The following is an 18,188-nucleotide window of genomic DNA, read 5'->3' as shown; positions in this document are numbered from 1 at the left end:
AGAAAAATAGATCTCCAGACAACAAAGGTAAAAAAAAATGAATTTATTGACTGAAATATGTTAGCTTTGGGAAATGCATATAACAGATGTCTTTGTATTGTGTTCAAAAGAAAAAGAAATGAATTTCTAGTTTATTTCTCCAGTGTTTAAGTACTTTCTGACCCTGGTTGGTGGGGATTTTCATGCACTGCCAGCTGAGAACCATGAACTGCTGCAGCCAGAACTTCCCTCCATCCAGCAGTCACTTACAGCATCTCTAAGCCACTGAGATGCCAACATCTGTGACTTAGGGATGCTGCTGCTGCCTGCCATGCTTGGCAAAAGGGACTCCCGGTCACCTTCAGAGGAAGTCCTCAGTTGACATAGCTTGAGGGTTCTTATCAGCTGGAGTATGTATATTTTACATTTACATTAGAGGTTCACGCAGAGCCCTATTTACAAAATATGTATTCCTCCTAATTAATATTTCCAAATTAATAAAGTGTCTTCGTTTATTTTTAAATGGGACTCTACTAGAGCCTTTAATTTAGTAGCATAATTAAATAATTACTTCAGAGGTTTATGGGGGACAGAAGAGATTACTTGCAGGGATGGATTTGATTCCAGCGGGGATGGGTGGAGATGAATTTGATTTCCAGCAGGGACGGGTTTTATTTCTGTTCCCGTGCAACTCTTTATAGGGAATTTCCCTTTGGTAGAGTAAAGAGCTGATTAAATTCAGAGTCCACCGGATAAAAGTTTGGCATGGCCTTAGCCACCCAAAGGGGTCCCCTCCAGGGTCTCTCAATGATCTGCGAGCACCTTAGTAATGACTAAATTGGAGGGAAAGCATGTGGTCTGGGCTTTAGTGCTACTCAAAAGCGAACACTAGACCTGTGAAGGCTTTATCTTCAATTCTTGGAGAGACTCCATAATAACCTCCAAAAGCACAAAGCCTGCGCACAGTCAGGTCCTCTACAAAGTAAGTCCAGGGATGCCACTTGACCATAACTAGACTCTCCCAGGCACGATGTAGACTCTTTTAATAATGAGGACCCAGACTGGGACAGTAAAGGCATGGATACCAAATTCACTTCATCTCAGTCCTCTTCTGACTGTACCTCTATCTTATGCATGGCTCTGCTGTAGGAAAAGCACAGTTACTTACCGTAACAGGTGTTACCCAGGGACAGCAGGCAGCTATTCTCACATATGGGTGATGTCATCGACGGAGCCACGATGCGGAAGCCTCACAAGCAGACTTGCTTGTAGAAACTAGAAGTTTTGAGTCAGCCGCACCGCGCATGCGCGAGTGCCTTCCCACCCAGCACAGGACCCCTCTCCTCAGTTCAGATAGCTAGCAGAGAAGTCAACCGGGGAGGTGGGTGGGTTGTGAGAATAGCTGCCTGCTGCCCCTGGGTAACACTTGTTATGGTAAGTAACTGTGCTTTATCCCAGGACAAGCAGGCAGCCTATTCTCACATATGGGTGATCTCCAAGCTAACCAGAATGGGATGGTGGGAGTGTTGGCAATTTAGGAGAATAAATTTTGTAATACTGTCTGGCCAAAATGGCCATCCCGTCTGGACAAAACATCCAGACAATAGTGAGAAGTGAAAGTATGGAACCAAGGACCAAGTAGCAGCCTTGCAAATTTCCTCAATAGGTGTAGATCTGAGGTAAGCTACTGAAACTGCCATTGCTCTGACTTTATGGGCTGTGACTCGACTCTGTAAGGGTAATCCAGCCAGGGCATAGCAGAAGGAGATACAAGCAGCCATCCAGTTGGAGATGGTACGCTTAAGAGATAGGATATCCCAACTTATTTGGATCGAAGAAGACAAAAAGTTGGAGGAGCAATTCTGTTTGGTACATTCCAAATAGAAGGCCCAAGCATGTTTACAGTCCAGAGTATGAAGAGCTGATTCTCCAGGATGAGAATGAGGCTTTGGAAAGAACACTGGAAGAATAATGGATTGGTTGAGATGAAATTCCGAAACCACTTTAGGTAGGAATTTAGGATGAGTACAGAGAGCCACCTTGTCATGATGGAACAAAGTGAAAGGTTGATCAGCAAATAAAGCTTGCAGCTCACTAACTCTTTGAGCAGAAGTGAGGCCAATGATAAACACCACTTTCCAAGTGAGATACTTCAGATGAGCCGTAGATATTGGTTCAAATGGAGGCTTCATCAATTGAGTAAGAACATTGAGGTCCTAAACCACTGGAGGTGGTTTGGGAGGAGGAGGTGGTTTGGGAGGAGGTTTGACATTGAAAAGTCCTTTCATGAGTCTGGAAACCACCGGATAAGCAGAAAGAGATTTTCCTTCAATAGGCTGATGGAAAGCAGCAATTGCACTGAGATGGACTCGGATCGATGTAGACTTAAGGCCAGAGGTGGATAAGTGCAAAAGGTAGTCTAAAACAAAAGATTAAGGAGGAATGTTGAGGCTCCTTACCGTGAGAAAAACACCATGTAGAAAATCTAGTCCATTTTTGACGATAGCATTGTCTAGTGGTAGGCTTCCTAGAACCCTCTAAATTGTCTCTTACAGATTGAGAAAACTGAAGAGGAGTTATGTTGAGAGGTACCAAGCTGTCAGGTGTAGAGACTGCAGGTTGGGATGAAGCAGAGATCCCTGACTCTGTGTAAGCAGAGATGGAAAAACTGGTAGAAGGCATGGCTCCTTGCTGCTGGGTTGAAGGAGAAGGGAGTACCAAGGTTGTCTTGGCCACCGAGGAGCAATCAGAATCATGGTGGCATGGTCGGTATACAGGAAGAGATTCGTCCATTCCAGAAGAAAAGCATCTGCCTCGAGGTGATGAGGAGAATAGATCCTGGAGCAGAACTGAGGCAGCTTGTGGTTCTGGGGAGCTGCAAAGACATCTATCTAAGGCGTTCCCAACTGTGAAAAAATGTGATGAAGAGGCGAGGAATGGAGTGTCCATTCGTGAGTTGCAGAAGTCGACTCAAGTTGTCCGCCATGCAATTTTTCACCCCTTGGATGTAGACAGCTTTGAGGAAGGTGTTGTGGCAGATTGCCCAGTCCCAAACCTTCAGAGCTTTTTGACAAAGGGAGTCCCTCCCTGTCTGTTGACATAATACATGGCGACTTGGTTGTCCGTCCGAATGAGGACTACCTGATTTTGAAGAAGATGTTGAAAAGCTTTGAGAGCCTTGAAAATTGCTCTGAGTTCCAAATGATTGATGTGACACTGACGATCTGTACTGGTCCAGTGGCCTTGAGTACTGAGATCATCGAGATGAGCGAGGAATCTGTTGTGAGGACCTTCTGATGAGGGGGCGTTTGAAACAGCAAGCCTCTGGAGAGATTGGAAGAGAGCATCCATCAGCAGAGAGACTGTCTCAATGAAGGAGTGACTGCAATGTGTCGAGAAAGTGGGTCGCAAATCTGCGTCCACTGAGATGCCAGGGTCCACTGAGGAATTCTGAGATGAAGTCTGGCAAAAGGAGTCACGTGTACTGTGGAGGCCATGTGACCCAGGAGTACCATCATGTGTCTCGCTGAGATGGAGGAGCGGGAAGACACTGTATGACAGAGTTAAAGGAGGACTTCCAGATGTTGTTGCGGAAGGAATGCTCTGAGTTGGATAGTATCCAGAACAGCTCCGATGAATTGTACATTCTGAGAGGGTTGAAGTTAGGATTTGGGAAAGTTGATTTCAAATCCCAAACTCTGTAGGAACCACGTAGTCCGTTGGGTCGCTACAATAACCCCTTGAGATGTTGAATCTTTGATGAGCCAGTCGTCCAGGTAGGGAAATATCTGAAGACCATGATTTCCGAGAGCTGCGGCTACCACTACCAGGCACTTGGTGAACACTCTGGGAGATGAAGCCAGGCCAAAGGGCAGCACTCTGTATTGATAATGCAGATTCCCCACCTGAAATCTGAGATATTGGCGGGAAGCTGGATGAATGGGAATATGAGTATAAGCCTCCTTGAGATCCAGAGAGTATAACCAGTCGTTCTGATCTAGGAGGGGATAAAGGGATGGCAGGGATAAAATGCAAAATTTTTCTTTGACTAAAAATTTGTTGAGAGCCCTGAAATACAGAATGGGCCGCAGATCGCCCGTCTTCTTCGGAACAAGGAAGTAATGGGTGTAAAACCCCCTGTTCTGCTGTTCCAAAGGAACTGGTTAGATGGCACGGAGACGAAGCAGAGCTTGAGCTTCCTGAAGAAGGGCGGTCTGGGATGGACTGGAAGGATACTCTCTGGCTCTGGCGGAACCTGAGTGAAATGAAGAGAGTATCATGCCCTGATGATTGACAGCACCCAGAGGTCGGATGTGATTGTCTCCCATCGCTGATAAAAATGATGGAGACGACCTCCAACAGGGGGAAGATAGTTCAGAGACAGAACAGTGGAGGTTATGCTCTGTTTAAACAGTCAAAAAGGCTACGCAGCCTTTTAGGTGCAGCAGAAGGTTGAGATTTCTGTTGTTTCCGATTTTGCTGTTTCTTGGGAGGAGGGTGAGTGTAAGGAGCCGCTCTCGGAGCAAAACGCCTCTGGTAAATAGGAGGAGGCCATGCAGGCTTGGCAGGAGCTGGCTTTGGCTTAGGTCTCACAATAGAAGCAAAGGATTTCTCATGCTCAGACAATTTCTTGATGGCTGCCTCTATAGATTCATTGAAGAGGTCATTGCCTGCACAAGGAATATTAGCCAAGCGGTCCTGAAGATTAGGATCCATGTCAATGGTACAAAGCCAGGCAAGGCGGCGCATTGCTACAGAACAAGCAGCCGCCCTGGCAGACAACTCAAAGGCATCATAAGAAGACTGAAGTAGATGTAATCTGAGTTGTGATAGAGAAGCTATGACTTCTTGAAATTCAAAGTGCTTTTGAGTATCTAAATAACTGAGAAATTTAGGCAAAAGAGCAATGAGGAACTCAAAATAAGTGATAAAATAGAAATTGTAATTAAGGACTTTAGAGGACATCATGGCATTTTGATAGATGCAACGTCTGAATTTGTCCATAGTTTTCACTTCCCTTCCAGGAGGAATGGTAGCATAAACTTTGGAAGGATGGGACCTTTTCAAGGATGACTCCACAAGTAGGGATTGGTGAGATAACTGTGAATTCTCAAATCCTTTGCAATGGAGAGTTTTATATCTGGAGTCTAATTTGCCTGGAACAGCTGGAATTGCATAAGAAGTCTCCAGGAATCTGGTAAAGTCTGAGACAAAAGCTTGTGAAGAGGAAGCTTAAGTGACTCTGCTGAGGAAGATGCATGACTTCGAGATACTCCTTAGAGTATTTGGAACCAGCATCCAATTGAAGGTCCAAGTCAATAGCCATCTGGTGAAGAAAAGAGGAGAAAGATAGCTGATCCGCCAATGCCTTGCCTCGAGAAGGATTAGAGGTCGTTCAGGCAGCCTGGGTCAAAGATGAAGCTTCGGCAGGAAAAAAGGCATCAAAAGAATAGGGAAACTTGGACGAAGCAATCAAAACCATTGAGTCCTCGAGGTGTGGAAATGGAGACCTTGATCGAGGAATCAGTGGTCTAGTAGAAATGGAAGGTGTAGATCGAGGCTTAGTTGAAGAAGGACGCTCTTTGGAAGAAGAGCTATGCCTGGAAGCATGCCTTGAGGAAGGCCTCGATCGTCGGTGAGAATGGTGCTTGGAAGCAGATCTCGAAGATCAAGGAGACTTCGCCCCGGAGATGGAAGCAGTCGATGCTACCAAGGAATGGATAGGGCTGGAAGTTGTGGATCGATGCTCCAGAGGCTTGATGGAGGAATCTCGATGCACTCCCAAAGACTCTGCTCCTTGTATGGAGTGTGAGGATTCCTGTCGAAGCACTTGCAAAGAATCTGCTCTTTGCTTCACGTGCATAGCTGCCAGACCAGACACTCGCAGAGGCTCTGCTCCCTGCATAGAGTGTGTAGGCTCAGACTGAGGCATAGGAAGAGGCTCGACCTCGCGGGAGTCTGCAGAATGTCCAGGCTTGATTAGAGTAACAAGCTTCGGTCCCATATTAGTGAGGAACTGAATGAATTGCTTCTCTAACATGGTCTGGAAAGAAGCTGGCAAGGATGGATCCGCGTCTGAAACCGGACCACCTGCTTTGGCTGGAGGTTCCACAGAGACAGTGGAAATGTGCTTCGACTTGGAAGTCTTAGGTATCTTAAGCACCACCGCTGGAACTTTCTGCTGAGCTATCTGACCTGAGGATACAGGAGATGTTGTCGAGGAAAGAGCCACTGCAAAGGAAGAAGGTCTGATGAGGCTCGAGGTCGAAGCAGTGGAGGCAGGAGGACCCTCGGTCGAAGGTGAGACCGAGGTCGGCTTCGGAGTCGATGAAGTGGTCGAATCCATCCCGAAGAGGTTTTCCACTGAAAGTAGACGACGTTTAAGGGCTCGAGGTTGAAGAATAGCACAGCGCTCGTACGACTTCGGGTGATAGTCTGGCCAAAGGCACTTGAGGGACCTACTGTGTGGGTCCGTGAGAGAAATTGCACGTTGACACTGGCTACAGTTCTTGAAGCCTGTTGCTGGCCGGGACATAGGAGGAAAAACAGCCGCCGCAAAGTCGAAGCCCTTTTTTTAAAAAAAAACTAGAAATAAAAGAAATACAGTGATTCATGAAGAAAAAGAACACAAACCACGGTGAGAGAAGGCACAAAGTAAGTAAGTTGAACGCAGAGAGTCAAAGATGGACTTCTCGGCTCCGCGAAAAATTGAGAACTGAAGAGAGGCGCCCTGTGCTGGGCGGGAAGGCACTCGCGCATGCGCGGTACGGCTAACTCAAAATTTCTAGTTTCTACAAGCAAGTCTGCTTGCGAGGCTTCCGCATCGGGGCTCCGTCGATGACGTCACCCATATGCGAGAATAGGCTGCCTGCTTGTCCTGGGATAAGTGTGCTTTTAGGCGGGACAAATCCCTGGTGCTACCACCGTCGTAATCCCCAAGGAGTCACTGCAACCACTGTAATTTAAGTATGCTTTGTACATCATACTTATAAATTCTGGAGCAAAAGCCAGACCAGGATACCCAGAGGACTGGCAGACACTCCTGAGATCCACTCTGGGGTTTTGCAATAGATGAGTGACAGGCACTTTGAAGAGGATGCCTTTTCACCAGTTCCCAGCTCTAGCCATGATTTATGAACTAGAACTCACTCCAATCGAACTAGGGGACTAGGGGAGGCTAAGCCGGTGGCTCCGCCCCCTCACGTGTCACGAGGCAGGTGGAACATGGAACACAGATGGTCCTCGGCCAGCCATCACATATCTGTCATGAATCCTTGGTATCTTGGCATGAGAAAGATTTTGAGCTTAAATCGAAGTGTTTTTGAGGCAGAGAGGAGGTTTTATTTTAAAGCCAGGAAATTTAAGATGGCAGCCATGGCAGCAATTTTAGCACCAAAAATGGCCCGCAGGAGCTAAATAAAGGGTCAAGAATTTGGAAATAGGATTTTAAAGGTGAGGTACTCTGTCCCTAGGCCCAGAAACCTATAAAAATCACTTTTAAAGACACACCCCAACAAAAAAACAACACCACAATTTCTCTCATAGGCTATCACAGCCTTACTCACTCTGCTAGGCTGATGCTGGGAACAGCAAAGAGTAGAACTACAGCCAGAGAACTTCTGGCCTCAGACAAGCCTAGAAACCTGGAATGGCTTGTTTCTTTGGAAAACTGCCCCTCAGTCCAACCGGCTGGACTGAGACCTCATATCCACTAGAACCTGCATGCGAAGTCGAAGGGAGAAAACGCATTCAGCATTTAATCCTGGCGAAAACCTGCCATAGGACCACTCAGTCTGCACTCAAGCTCTCTGCGGACAAAACCTGTAGCAAACTGTGTTCCCAAGGAAACGGTCCTTGAGCTCCCGAACTGTTAATGCAGGCTAGCCAAGCAGGTGCTCTGTCAAGCAGGCTGCCTCTTGGCTACAGACTACTGTCCTCAGAGTCTGTTCTCTGCAGCCAGAGATGGCCTGAAACTGGGAGCCTCTGTAGCATCAAAAAGCCTCACGACTGGATTAAAAAAACAAAATTTAAATGAAAAACAAACACATAGAAACATAGAAGATGACGGCAGAAAAGGGCTACAGCCTATCAAGTCTGCCCACGAGCAGGACAGACTCCTACCATCTCACATGTAGTGAGTAAAACTGAGGAAATGGAGGACAACCCAGAATGATGAGAGGTGGAGCATAAAAATGTAAATGAGGCTCTCTACACGAGATCTAGATCAGAGAGTAACTACCCACCTGTACCAGAATGATGTGCCTATTGCACTAGAATATTTATTAATTACCTCTCTACATTTCAAAAAATTTTGCTAACATTTACAATTATGTACCTATAAACAGGAAAGGGAAGGGCAGAATCATATAAAGTAAGCAGCTGTTACAAAGCATTCTGAAGAAGCAGTAAATAAAAAAGTGCAGGTTGCACTACTGTACTTTGTTTCCAAGTAATAATGAAACAGTTCAAAGTGGAACTTTTAGAAAGGGTAGAAAGTCTAGTTGTTGTTCAAATGCATTAAGACACTGAAGTTGCAGAAACGTATGTATTCAAAAATAAGGCCAAATCAGTCGCCCACTAGAATTCCTATCAAATAATTATTTAACTTTGTGTAAAACAAATAGATGTGAGCAAGGATGGAACGTTCTTTAGATATGCATCGATAAAGAGCTGAAAATATCAACAAGCATAAACCCTAGAAATGGCCAGATTATTTCCCGATTACATACTTGTAGATGGCAACCTGTCTCCATAATATTCAGGTTCCTTCTTTCTCCTGGGAAAAAATTCTATAGAAAAGCTTGGTTTGAAGTTTTTTCCATCTTCTTACCTGTGTTCCCATCACCACTCTCCACTGAAGAAGATTTACTGGTTTCTGACGGATTGTTCATTCTTGAGTCTGCATTGAAAACAAAGGGTAACAGATAAAACACTTAAATGAAAAGGACAGTTCAAACACACCCTACTTCTACCAGTGAGAACTTCCATCAGCCATTAAGAAGACACCATGTGCCTCAACTTTGTAAAAATTGCCTCTTACAACCAAAGATTAGTGACTGACAATTATTAATTCACATAATCAGAACAATAGCTCAGTTAACTGACCCACAAATGGATTTGTAGGATAACAGAAGACACATCCACTGCTATTAAAATTCATTTACTAATGTAATACCAAAAGCATGCATATCCATAACCAAATGCCTTCCTGTGCTTTACAATTTGTATTATTGCAGAACCATGTATACACAGTTTTTTCCCAGGTAGAAAACTTCATCTATTACTCATTATTCCTGATTTCCTTAATGATTTTCCAAACACAGAGGGAAGAAGAGAAGAAAAATATTCATATTGTAAAGTAATACACAAATAATGGCTAATTTCCTAAAAATAATTTGTCTTTACACTAGACTTTAAAGAAAATCAACATCTAGTAAAGAAAGAATGAATAGGAGTACTGAGCAACTACATTATAATCCGATTTCAAGCAAGACCATGTGAGCTGAGCATAGCTAGGCTAATACTCTTAGTTACTGTATCTCTAAAACATGGCTTTCTTGCACAGTTATTTTCATATTTCAACAAATAAGTCACATAACCAAATATTAGCTACAATTCACTATCAGAGTAGGGGAAAAAGCCCAAACACCAGAGAATTTTTTATAATGGTAGCTATAAGAATTATTTCTTTTCCTATTTATTAAGTATGTATGTAAATAAATAAAATACAAAATAAAAGGAAGTAATATCAAAAGTGACAGAGAACAGTAATCCAAAAATAATGTTTTTGCTCCTAGTTGGAATCATCATCAGAACTGATCATATAAAAAAGGGATTTGTGTTTAGCTCTAATCTTTTTCAGTCTTAGCTCAAGGCTTTTCCCAATCTAAGTTTGTACCTAAGGCAATGGAGAGTCGAGTGACTTGCCCAAGATCACAAATGTGCACTTACCAACATAGAAAGGCAATGAAAGAGCATTACAGTTTCTTACCTAAAACCATCACTCCACTAAATCATGAACATTAAACATTCCTCAGTCTATCAATGTTCAAATCAAGAAGTTTAGGTGTAGTTTCAAGTTTATTAGGATTTTATATACCGCCTATCAAGGTTATCTAAGCGGTTTTACAATCAGGTACTCAAGCATTTTCCCTATCTGTCCCGGTGGGCTCACAATTTATCTAACTTCTAGCTGCAGCTCAATGTAACTCACATAATTATTTTACTTTTAGGCACACAGCGAAGGAGACCGCAAACTTAAATTACAATCGATTGGCTATATAAAAGACAAAAGACTAACTTGGTCCTGGCTGAACTATGCATCTCAAAAGCTCTGTACTTTGGTGGTAGAGAAAAGTTACTGCCAGGACTGTTGGACTGTCACACAGATGTGAGGATTTCAATATACTGCTTGTCCATGAAGAACCCTTTCTATGGCTACCTCCAAAATGTGTGGATGTGTGTACTGAATGCTAGCTACTACTGCATATAAGATTCTTGGGGAAGGGACCTGTGAGGCCCTGAAAGCTAAAAAACTATAATACTGATATACTGAAAAACCACTGAAGTTAGTTCAAGAAAGACCTCTACCGACCCACAAGTATCCTACTTTTATTCATATCTGCAATCCTTTAATAGGTTTGCAGTTTGTTGAAAATGGGGTATGGTGGGGGAGGATGCATCGGATGCAGCAACACTAGGACATCAGTATGATACCTGTACCCCAACCTCATCTCAAAACAAAATATATAGATGAAGGTATTTGAAAAGACAGGCTGGCTCTCTCTCACTATGACTATTCAACAGTGCTAAGAGCTTAAAACTAGAATCACTGCACTGCGCAAGCCTCTCCCTCCCATTCCAGCTGTTTAAGTGAACCAAGGACCAAGTCTACCAAATATGAATGGGTGAAAAGCTTAAGAAAGAAATATCCAAAGCAAAACAAGGTAGTTGAAGAGAGAAGATTGGTTCAGTGACTACAAAATAGACCACTCCAGCACAAGAAGGGTCTACCAAGAATTGATCTCAATTATCTAATCATATAAGTCAAGAATCTAATCTAATATTTACACTAGTATTGCACTTAGAAATGTTGTTTAATTTGATATATGAAAGGGAAATATACTTGTAGAGCCTGATTCAGTATGCAAGCATCTGAAGCCACAACAGTAATGATGTATTTTCATACAATGCATCTGGCCATGCCCTCTCTTTTGCACACCCAAAAGGAAAAATTAATTTTCCCTATGAATTTTAAACATGGGAGTGTGTGTGCCTCCTTTGTCTTCATTGCCCTAAGACCATCTAAATATTTCAAAAATTAAGCAAAAAACAAAAAGGTGGAGAGAGAGTAATTCCACTTGTATTAGAATGGAAACCTCATGCTAAACATAGTGGACTGAAAGCAGCAGATGTCTGGTGCTTTATTTTGAAATGGTGGTACCAGTGGTTACACAAATTCCTCTCATTCACTGCCAAAACTTAACCAAGCCCAAGAACAGCAAAGATGGACAAGGCATAGACTCCCATAATCTCTCTCTCATCCCTTCAAGCGAATTAGGAAAGTAGGGAGGTAAACTGCAGGACATAAATTAACCCTAGACCAGAGGATTCAAATACTACAGTAGCATTTTTTAAAGTGAAGTTTATCCATCAAGATGCTTTTTAATAAATTGCATTGTCATCACATTTAGCAACACCTTAGAAAAGCCAGATCCCAAGGTTTAGGATTAAGCTAAAGATGTCTGTAGCACAATCATGTCCAAATTGATAACAGTATACTACAAAACCATCCTTTAAGTTATCCAGCCATTTATTAAAGGATGAAGAGGAGCAGATGTGACAAGTCTTCTATTAAAGAACCAAATTAAAATCTGCCTTACCCCTCCTGAACTATTAATGAAGAGCTCAGTGTGTGCTGTTCAGAGCACTGCATAGGAACTCACAGATCAATGAATTGCAAAATGGACACTCATGAATAACCAAAGCAAGTTACCAAACCAAACAGAAGGAAAGAAAAGTGTTATATACTCAAGATAGATTTTCACAGCAAAATTTGCCTCTTAAATGTGATAGGTAGAGCTAAATGGGGATTTGTATATAAAATACAAATGACAAAAACTGACTGATAAAAAAAAAAAATAGTACTGCACTGCTAATAGCATATGAAAGTGTCTTTAGACTTCAGGAGTACAACTACTGAACTGTAAAAATTCTCACATAGAGACAATGATTGCAATTATCTTCAAGTAGCAGTGAAACAATTTTTACTACCCTAATTGTCTATTTCCTATGTCCAGCTTATTCCTGCTGTAAACTGCTTTGGATGAGTTTCTTCAAATAAGTAAATAAAACCTAATAAATACACAAATAAATAATAGCAAAGAATTACTAACCCCTATAAGGAGTCAGTCATCAACCCATAAAGGTCACCTTGCAGTAGCCTTCAGCAGTACAAATTTTGCTAGCTTTGTCTCCCTCCTGTTCTTTTTTGTACTATATGCAGGACTTCCCTGTCCTAAAGAAAGATTACATATAGATATGGAAAACCCATCCTGGGATATGTCATAGCTTTTAAAGTAAAAATAAGCAACAGCCAATGCAATGAAATGTTTCAAATAATATATCCTTCACAAAAATGATATATATACACACACATATGGAATACAAAAATTGGTTATCTCCTAATTCCCCCAAATCAGTCACAAACTAAAGTCTTCTGCTAAACCAGAGGCAACAGAAAGGCAGAGACACGCAACCCAGGTTTACAGTGAGCTTGCAAGCTCCCTCCCCATCTCTGCATATGCTATTAGTCCATGCATAGTCAACCCACACACCCTATTTCCATACTAAACGCTTATAAGTACGCTGGCTGCACCCACCTAGAACGTAGTCGCTGCAGTCCAACATGCTGTGAAATCCTGCACACCTTTAGAGCGTCCAAACAAACGAAGAAAGATTTTTAAAAAATCACTAGTCCTATCAACCCTACACTACCACTTCGGAACAGAAGAAGGAAAAAGAGGGAGGAAAATGCAACCTCCTCTACACCATAGCAGGCTTCACCTAAACAAGGAAACTTCAGTTGCCCTAGTGGAGTTTTAGTCTCTCTTGCGAGCTCGGTCTGACATTGTCAAGGCAACTGAAGCGTGAAAAGTTCCCCTTTTTGTAATAAAATAGAAACAAAGATTGCAGCTGGCAGTTTCCATAATGAAGCTTAATCAGTATGCGGCTGATTAGGGCCTTATGCAAATCTCTCCTCGTTAGCGCGGCAGCCAGCACTTTGAAGTCCATGAGCAATTCATTTGCAGAGTACACTGAAAGCGCTCCCTGCATAATTTACATCATGGCATAAATATTTATCAGCTCATTTACATATTAATTGGTTAGCGCAAACATTCCACTCGGCACAGCAGCCGGGGAAAAAAGTGCATGAAGGAAAAAATTATCTCCTGAGTGCCAGCATAATAATTAGGGAATAAAATGAAATTTCTTCCATGGATTGGCTTCTCTGACCCAACTCGAACACAGTATCACTGGGGAACGAAGAAACGGGAGGGGGGAGGGAGTCTATTCAAATGCCACATACAAATCTTTAAAAAATGACAAACTCCCCCCTCCACACACACACCTCTCTCCAGACTTAGGCACCTTTAATGTTGCTTCTTTGGCCGAAATGGCTTTACGGAATAAAGAGCACTTTAACATACAAAGGTTTCTGCAGTCGAAATAATCCTAAAGAAACAATTAGGTAAAGGTAGGTAGTCGTCTAATGCAAGTCTGCCAGGCTGCTTTTAGAGAGCCAGGGTCTGAGAAAACAGTTTAAAAAAACATGGTGCTTCGAGTTGCCAGGGGCTGTGTTCCTTGAAATGGAGGGAAGCAGCATGGGTTGGGAAGCTGCCCAACTTTTCACAAAATGGTGCAAAAGCACCTGGTAATCCATTTCTCAATAAACCTCTAACAGCTACCCATTTAAGGGTGGAGGCGGCAGCAGCTCTTTACCATCCTATTTACCCTTTACCATCCTATTTAAAGCCTATTTTTCATCATATTTATGCAAGTGATCCGCAGTGACAACTATGCATTTTACAATAAAAATAAGAGACGGGGGAGGGGTAGAGTCATACAGCAGTTAGTCTAAAGGATTTTATAAACAGGTGGGTTTTCAGGAGTGATTTGAACTTGGAGTAAGAGGACTCTGAAGAGATGTGAAGAGGCAAGTCATTCCATAGCGGAGAGCCTAGGTAGCTGAAGTTAGTCACTTGAGATATAGTGTGAGAAAAAGATGGGAGAGCAAGCTTTCCAAAAGAGAATAGTAGTCAAGGAGTGTAGAGTGCGGGAAGGTGTGTAAAGAAATTAAGAGGGCGCTCATGGGGGAAGGGGTAGTAAGAAGACGGCATTTGAAGACCAAACTAGAGAACTGCAAACGGGAACTGGGGCAATGGGAATCCCATGGAGTCCTTGGGGATCCCACGGGGATCCTTTCCAGACTCACGGAGATCCTGCAGGGATGGGTCTGGTTTGGGGCTCCTGCTGTGGTGGTACCTTTCTCTAATGTTGAATCGTATCCAGCCACACTTGCGCGCTCTTTTCAGGCCACTGGCAGTGTTCGTTCCTACATGCTGCTGCTGGCTAACCTGAAATCCTTCCATCTGACGCACAATGCTTTGGAGGGAAGGCTTCCAGGACAGCTGCTGGTAGTGTAGAGAGAAGAGAAAGGCCGGTAAGATGCTATACAGACTGGGGGGGGGGGTGGGAAGGGAGTGAAAGAGATGCTGCTGGTGGGGAAGAGAAGAGAAAGGAAGAATGGTTGAATATGGATGCATGGAGCAGAAGAGAGAGGGTGCACATGAGGAAAGGAAGAAAGAGGGAGAATTGTTGGACATGGTAGCGAAGAGGAGAGAAATATTGGATGCTGTGGTGGAGAGAGATGGATGGGAAACATGGAAAGAGATGCAAGAGGGAGATATGTTGGGCTTGGAAGTGAAGAGAATGGAGGGAGAAACGTGACATGGCGTTGGAGAGGGGTGATAGGAGGAGAAATGTTGGACACGAATGTGGTATGGTGTGGTGGGGCAAAATTACTGCCCCCAAGGACCAGGGGATGAGAGAGGGAGAAATGTTGGACATGGCTGTAGAGGAGGTGAGAGAGATGTATCCTGGATCCCCGCCCCTCACTCTCTTTTTCCCCCACTCCCTTTTCAGGAAGAGAGGGAATGAGAGGGAGATAAATTGTGAACAGTGAGAGAGAGGGAGACATGTTGCACATGGGGGTGGAGGAGAAAGGAAGAAATGCTGTACATGAATGGGAAGGAGAAAAAGAGGGCAATAGATCCAGGGGCAGAAGAGAGTGAGTATGCTATACAGTGGGAGGGATGAAAGAGAGAGAGAAATGCTGAACCATATAAGGAGGAACCAATGGACAGCAACTGCTTGCAGAAGACAAGAAAGCAGAAGAAAGAGAAACTGGAACTAACTTAATAGAAAAATAAACCTCCAGATAACAAAGGTAAAAAAAAGGAATTTATTAACTAAAATACATTGGCTTTGGGCAATGTATATAGCAGATGTCTTTGTATTGTGTTCAACAGAAAAGGAAATGCATTTCTATTTTTATTTCTCCAGTGTTGAATTATTTGCTGTACCTGGTGGGGAATCCCCATGCACTGCCAGCTGAGGGCCTCCTTCAAAGGTGGCTGGAATTCCTTTCTACCAAGCATAGCAGTTGCTGGTGGCATCCTTGAGCCACTGATGTTCCAGCATCTGTGGCTTAGGGGCATTGCTGCTGCCTGCCAAGCTTGGTAAATGGGATTTTTGGGCACCTTCAGAGAAAGTCTTCAGCAGCCGTAGCTTGAGGGTCCTCATCAACCAGAGTATAGTAAAACCTTGGATTGCAAGTAACTTGGTTTGCAAGTGTTTTGCAAGACAAGCAAAACATTTTATTAAATTTTAACTTAATATACACACAATGTCTTGCAATACAAGTACATACAGTATACACACATCACATCATCACAACTGAGCCGATGGTTCTTCTCTCTCTGACGCTGCAGGAGTGTAGTGACTGTTCTAAACAAGCAAAGTCTTGTAATACGCGTCACATCATCACAACTGAGCTGATGGTTCTTCTCTGACGGTGCAGGAGTGTAGTGACTATTCTAAATGAGCGAGGTCTTGCAATACAAGTCCGTATAGTATTTTGTATTAAAGTTTTTGGGTTGTGGAACAAATCGTCTTGAGGTTCCATTATTTCCTATGATGAAATTTGTTTTGATATACGAGTCCTGGATTACAAAAATGCTTCTGGAACAAATTATGCTCGCAAACCAAGGTTATATTGTATATGTTTTATACTTACATTAGAAGCTCTGGCAGAGACCCATTTACAAAGTACGTATTCTTTTCATTTAATATTTTCAAATTAATAAAGTGTCTTAATTATTTGCAAAACTGATCTCTACCAGAGCCTCTAATTCAGTAGCATAATTAAATTACACTAGTATTTCTGATAAGGAGGGGCAGGGATAGAAAAGATTATTTGCGGAGATGGGTTGGATTTCTGTCCCCACGCTACTCACTAGATGTTTAATGCAAGCAGATCAGGAGCCAGTGTGTTGACTGAAGAAGGGGAGTAACAGGAGAGAAACGAAGGATTGAGTTGAGACCGTTTACAGCAGTTGACTGGATTAACTAACAGTTTTTCAGTGTCTTCTGTGGACGGCTCCACACAAAAGCGCCATTTTCGATCTGAGATTCAACCTATGATCCTCTCTTCTTAGCGTTCTACCGTCTCTCTTCAGTGAGTCTGCTCCTGAAGGAGACTTGCACCTCCAAAACGGAGCTCTGTAGAGCTTTTGATTATGCAGGATAAGTATAACATTTTTTATTAAGTGAATTATATATAAGAATCCCCTTAAATATTGAGGTAAGTTATCAGGAGGTTGGACCTCAAACTTGACGCTATGAATTGAACAACTCTTGAGAAAACTCATTCGGAGAAGATCATACTATATTATTTTGATTTTTCACTTTGTGTTGATTGCACAAGGTCCAAGGTTGTTTCACACTTGATTTACCCTGTTGGGTTATTATGGAGCTTACAACTCGGGGAACAGAACTTTCCTGTATATGAGTTGTGAATACTGAGGACCTTCACTCACATTTACATAATTTTGATCAGTCAGTTGGATAGTTTCCAAGTTTATTGTAAATTTGATTAAACGATTATCAAAATACTAAGAGTTTTACAACAATAAAATAGGGGTAAGAACAAAATTAAAAACAATAGTAAACACAAATTTTACTCAGACAAACAAAATACAAAATAAACGTACTAAGAACGAGCAGGAAGGGGGGAGGAACTACAATAAATACAGGAAAGAGAATGTATATGGTAGAGAACAAAAGGACTAAGGGGAATGATGAGAAAAGAATAGTAGCATCATTAGTCAAAAGCATCAGTGAATAGGAACCTTTTTAAAACTCCTCTAAATCTGTCTAAATTTTGCTCTGCCCGAAGATGAGTAGGTAATGCATTCCATAGTGTAGGTGCAGTAACTGAGAATACTGTTGATCTACGGGTATTTATTATTTTTAGAGAAGGAACCCAGAGCAGATGTTATCCAGAGGATCTTAAGGACCTGTTAGATTCATAAGATATAAGATTTTTGTTGAGGAAAGTGTGATAAGTTTATGATCGCCCGGTGTTTTTTTTTGAAAGAATTCTTTTTTTTAATTTAGTTTGTACAGAATTCCCCCATCTTAAGATCTGAAATTCCTTCCTGCCTTTTCCTTTCTCATGCTCCAACATCCTCAGCTCCACCTCTCATTCCAACTGCAGTTCTGTCTCCCTCTAAATCCCAACATGACCCATAATTCTGTCTGCCCCTAAAGTCTTCATCCACATGCAATACCCCAAGGATCGCCTTTATCCCCAACTCTCTTCAATCTACACTGCATCCCTTGGCACCTACCTAGGCTTAACCTCCTATAGCAATGCAGACGACATCACCATCCTCCTTCCTTTTGATCAACCTATACACTCCATGACAGACAAACTACACAGAACACTAGAATCAGTGGCTACATGGATGAAAGAAAATAAACTAAAACTGAACCCAGACAACGCAAAATTTATACTTATCGAAACAAACAAAACACCAACCATAACAAACTTAGTAATAAACTCAATCACATATCCCACTCAACCC

At 42.5% G+C, this 18,188-nt stretch overlaps 1 protein-coding gene across 2 annotated transcripts in view; it reads right to left on the bottom strand.

Moving 5' to 3' along the window:
- The window catches only part of POU2F1 (POU class 2 homeobox 1), a 488,200-nt gene that overhangs the window by 305,668 nt on the left and 164,344 nt on the right, over window positions 1-18,188 (bottom strand). For both annotated transcript variants that reach the window (XM_033941614.1, XM_033941615.1), the window contains exon 2: window positions 8,810-8,878. In XM_033941614.1, coding sequence (XP_033797505.1) covers window positions 8,810-8,878 — 69 coding nt within the window. The remainder of the gene's footprint in view (window positions 1-8,809; window positions 8,879-18,188) is intronic.

This window comes from Geotrypetes seraphini, chromosome 4 (assembly GCF_902459505.1).
Source record: "Geotrypetes seraphini chromosome 4, aGeoSer1.1, whole genome shotgun sequence".
In the NCBI taxonomy this organism is placed as follows: domain Eukaryota; kingdom Metazoa; phylum Chordata; class Amphibia; order Gymnophiona; family Dermophiidae; genus Geotrypetes; species Geotrypetes seraphini.
This window is presented reverse-complemented; position numbering and strand designations above follow the sequence as displayed.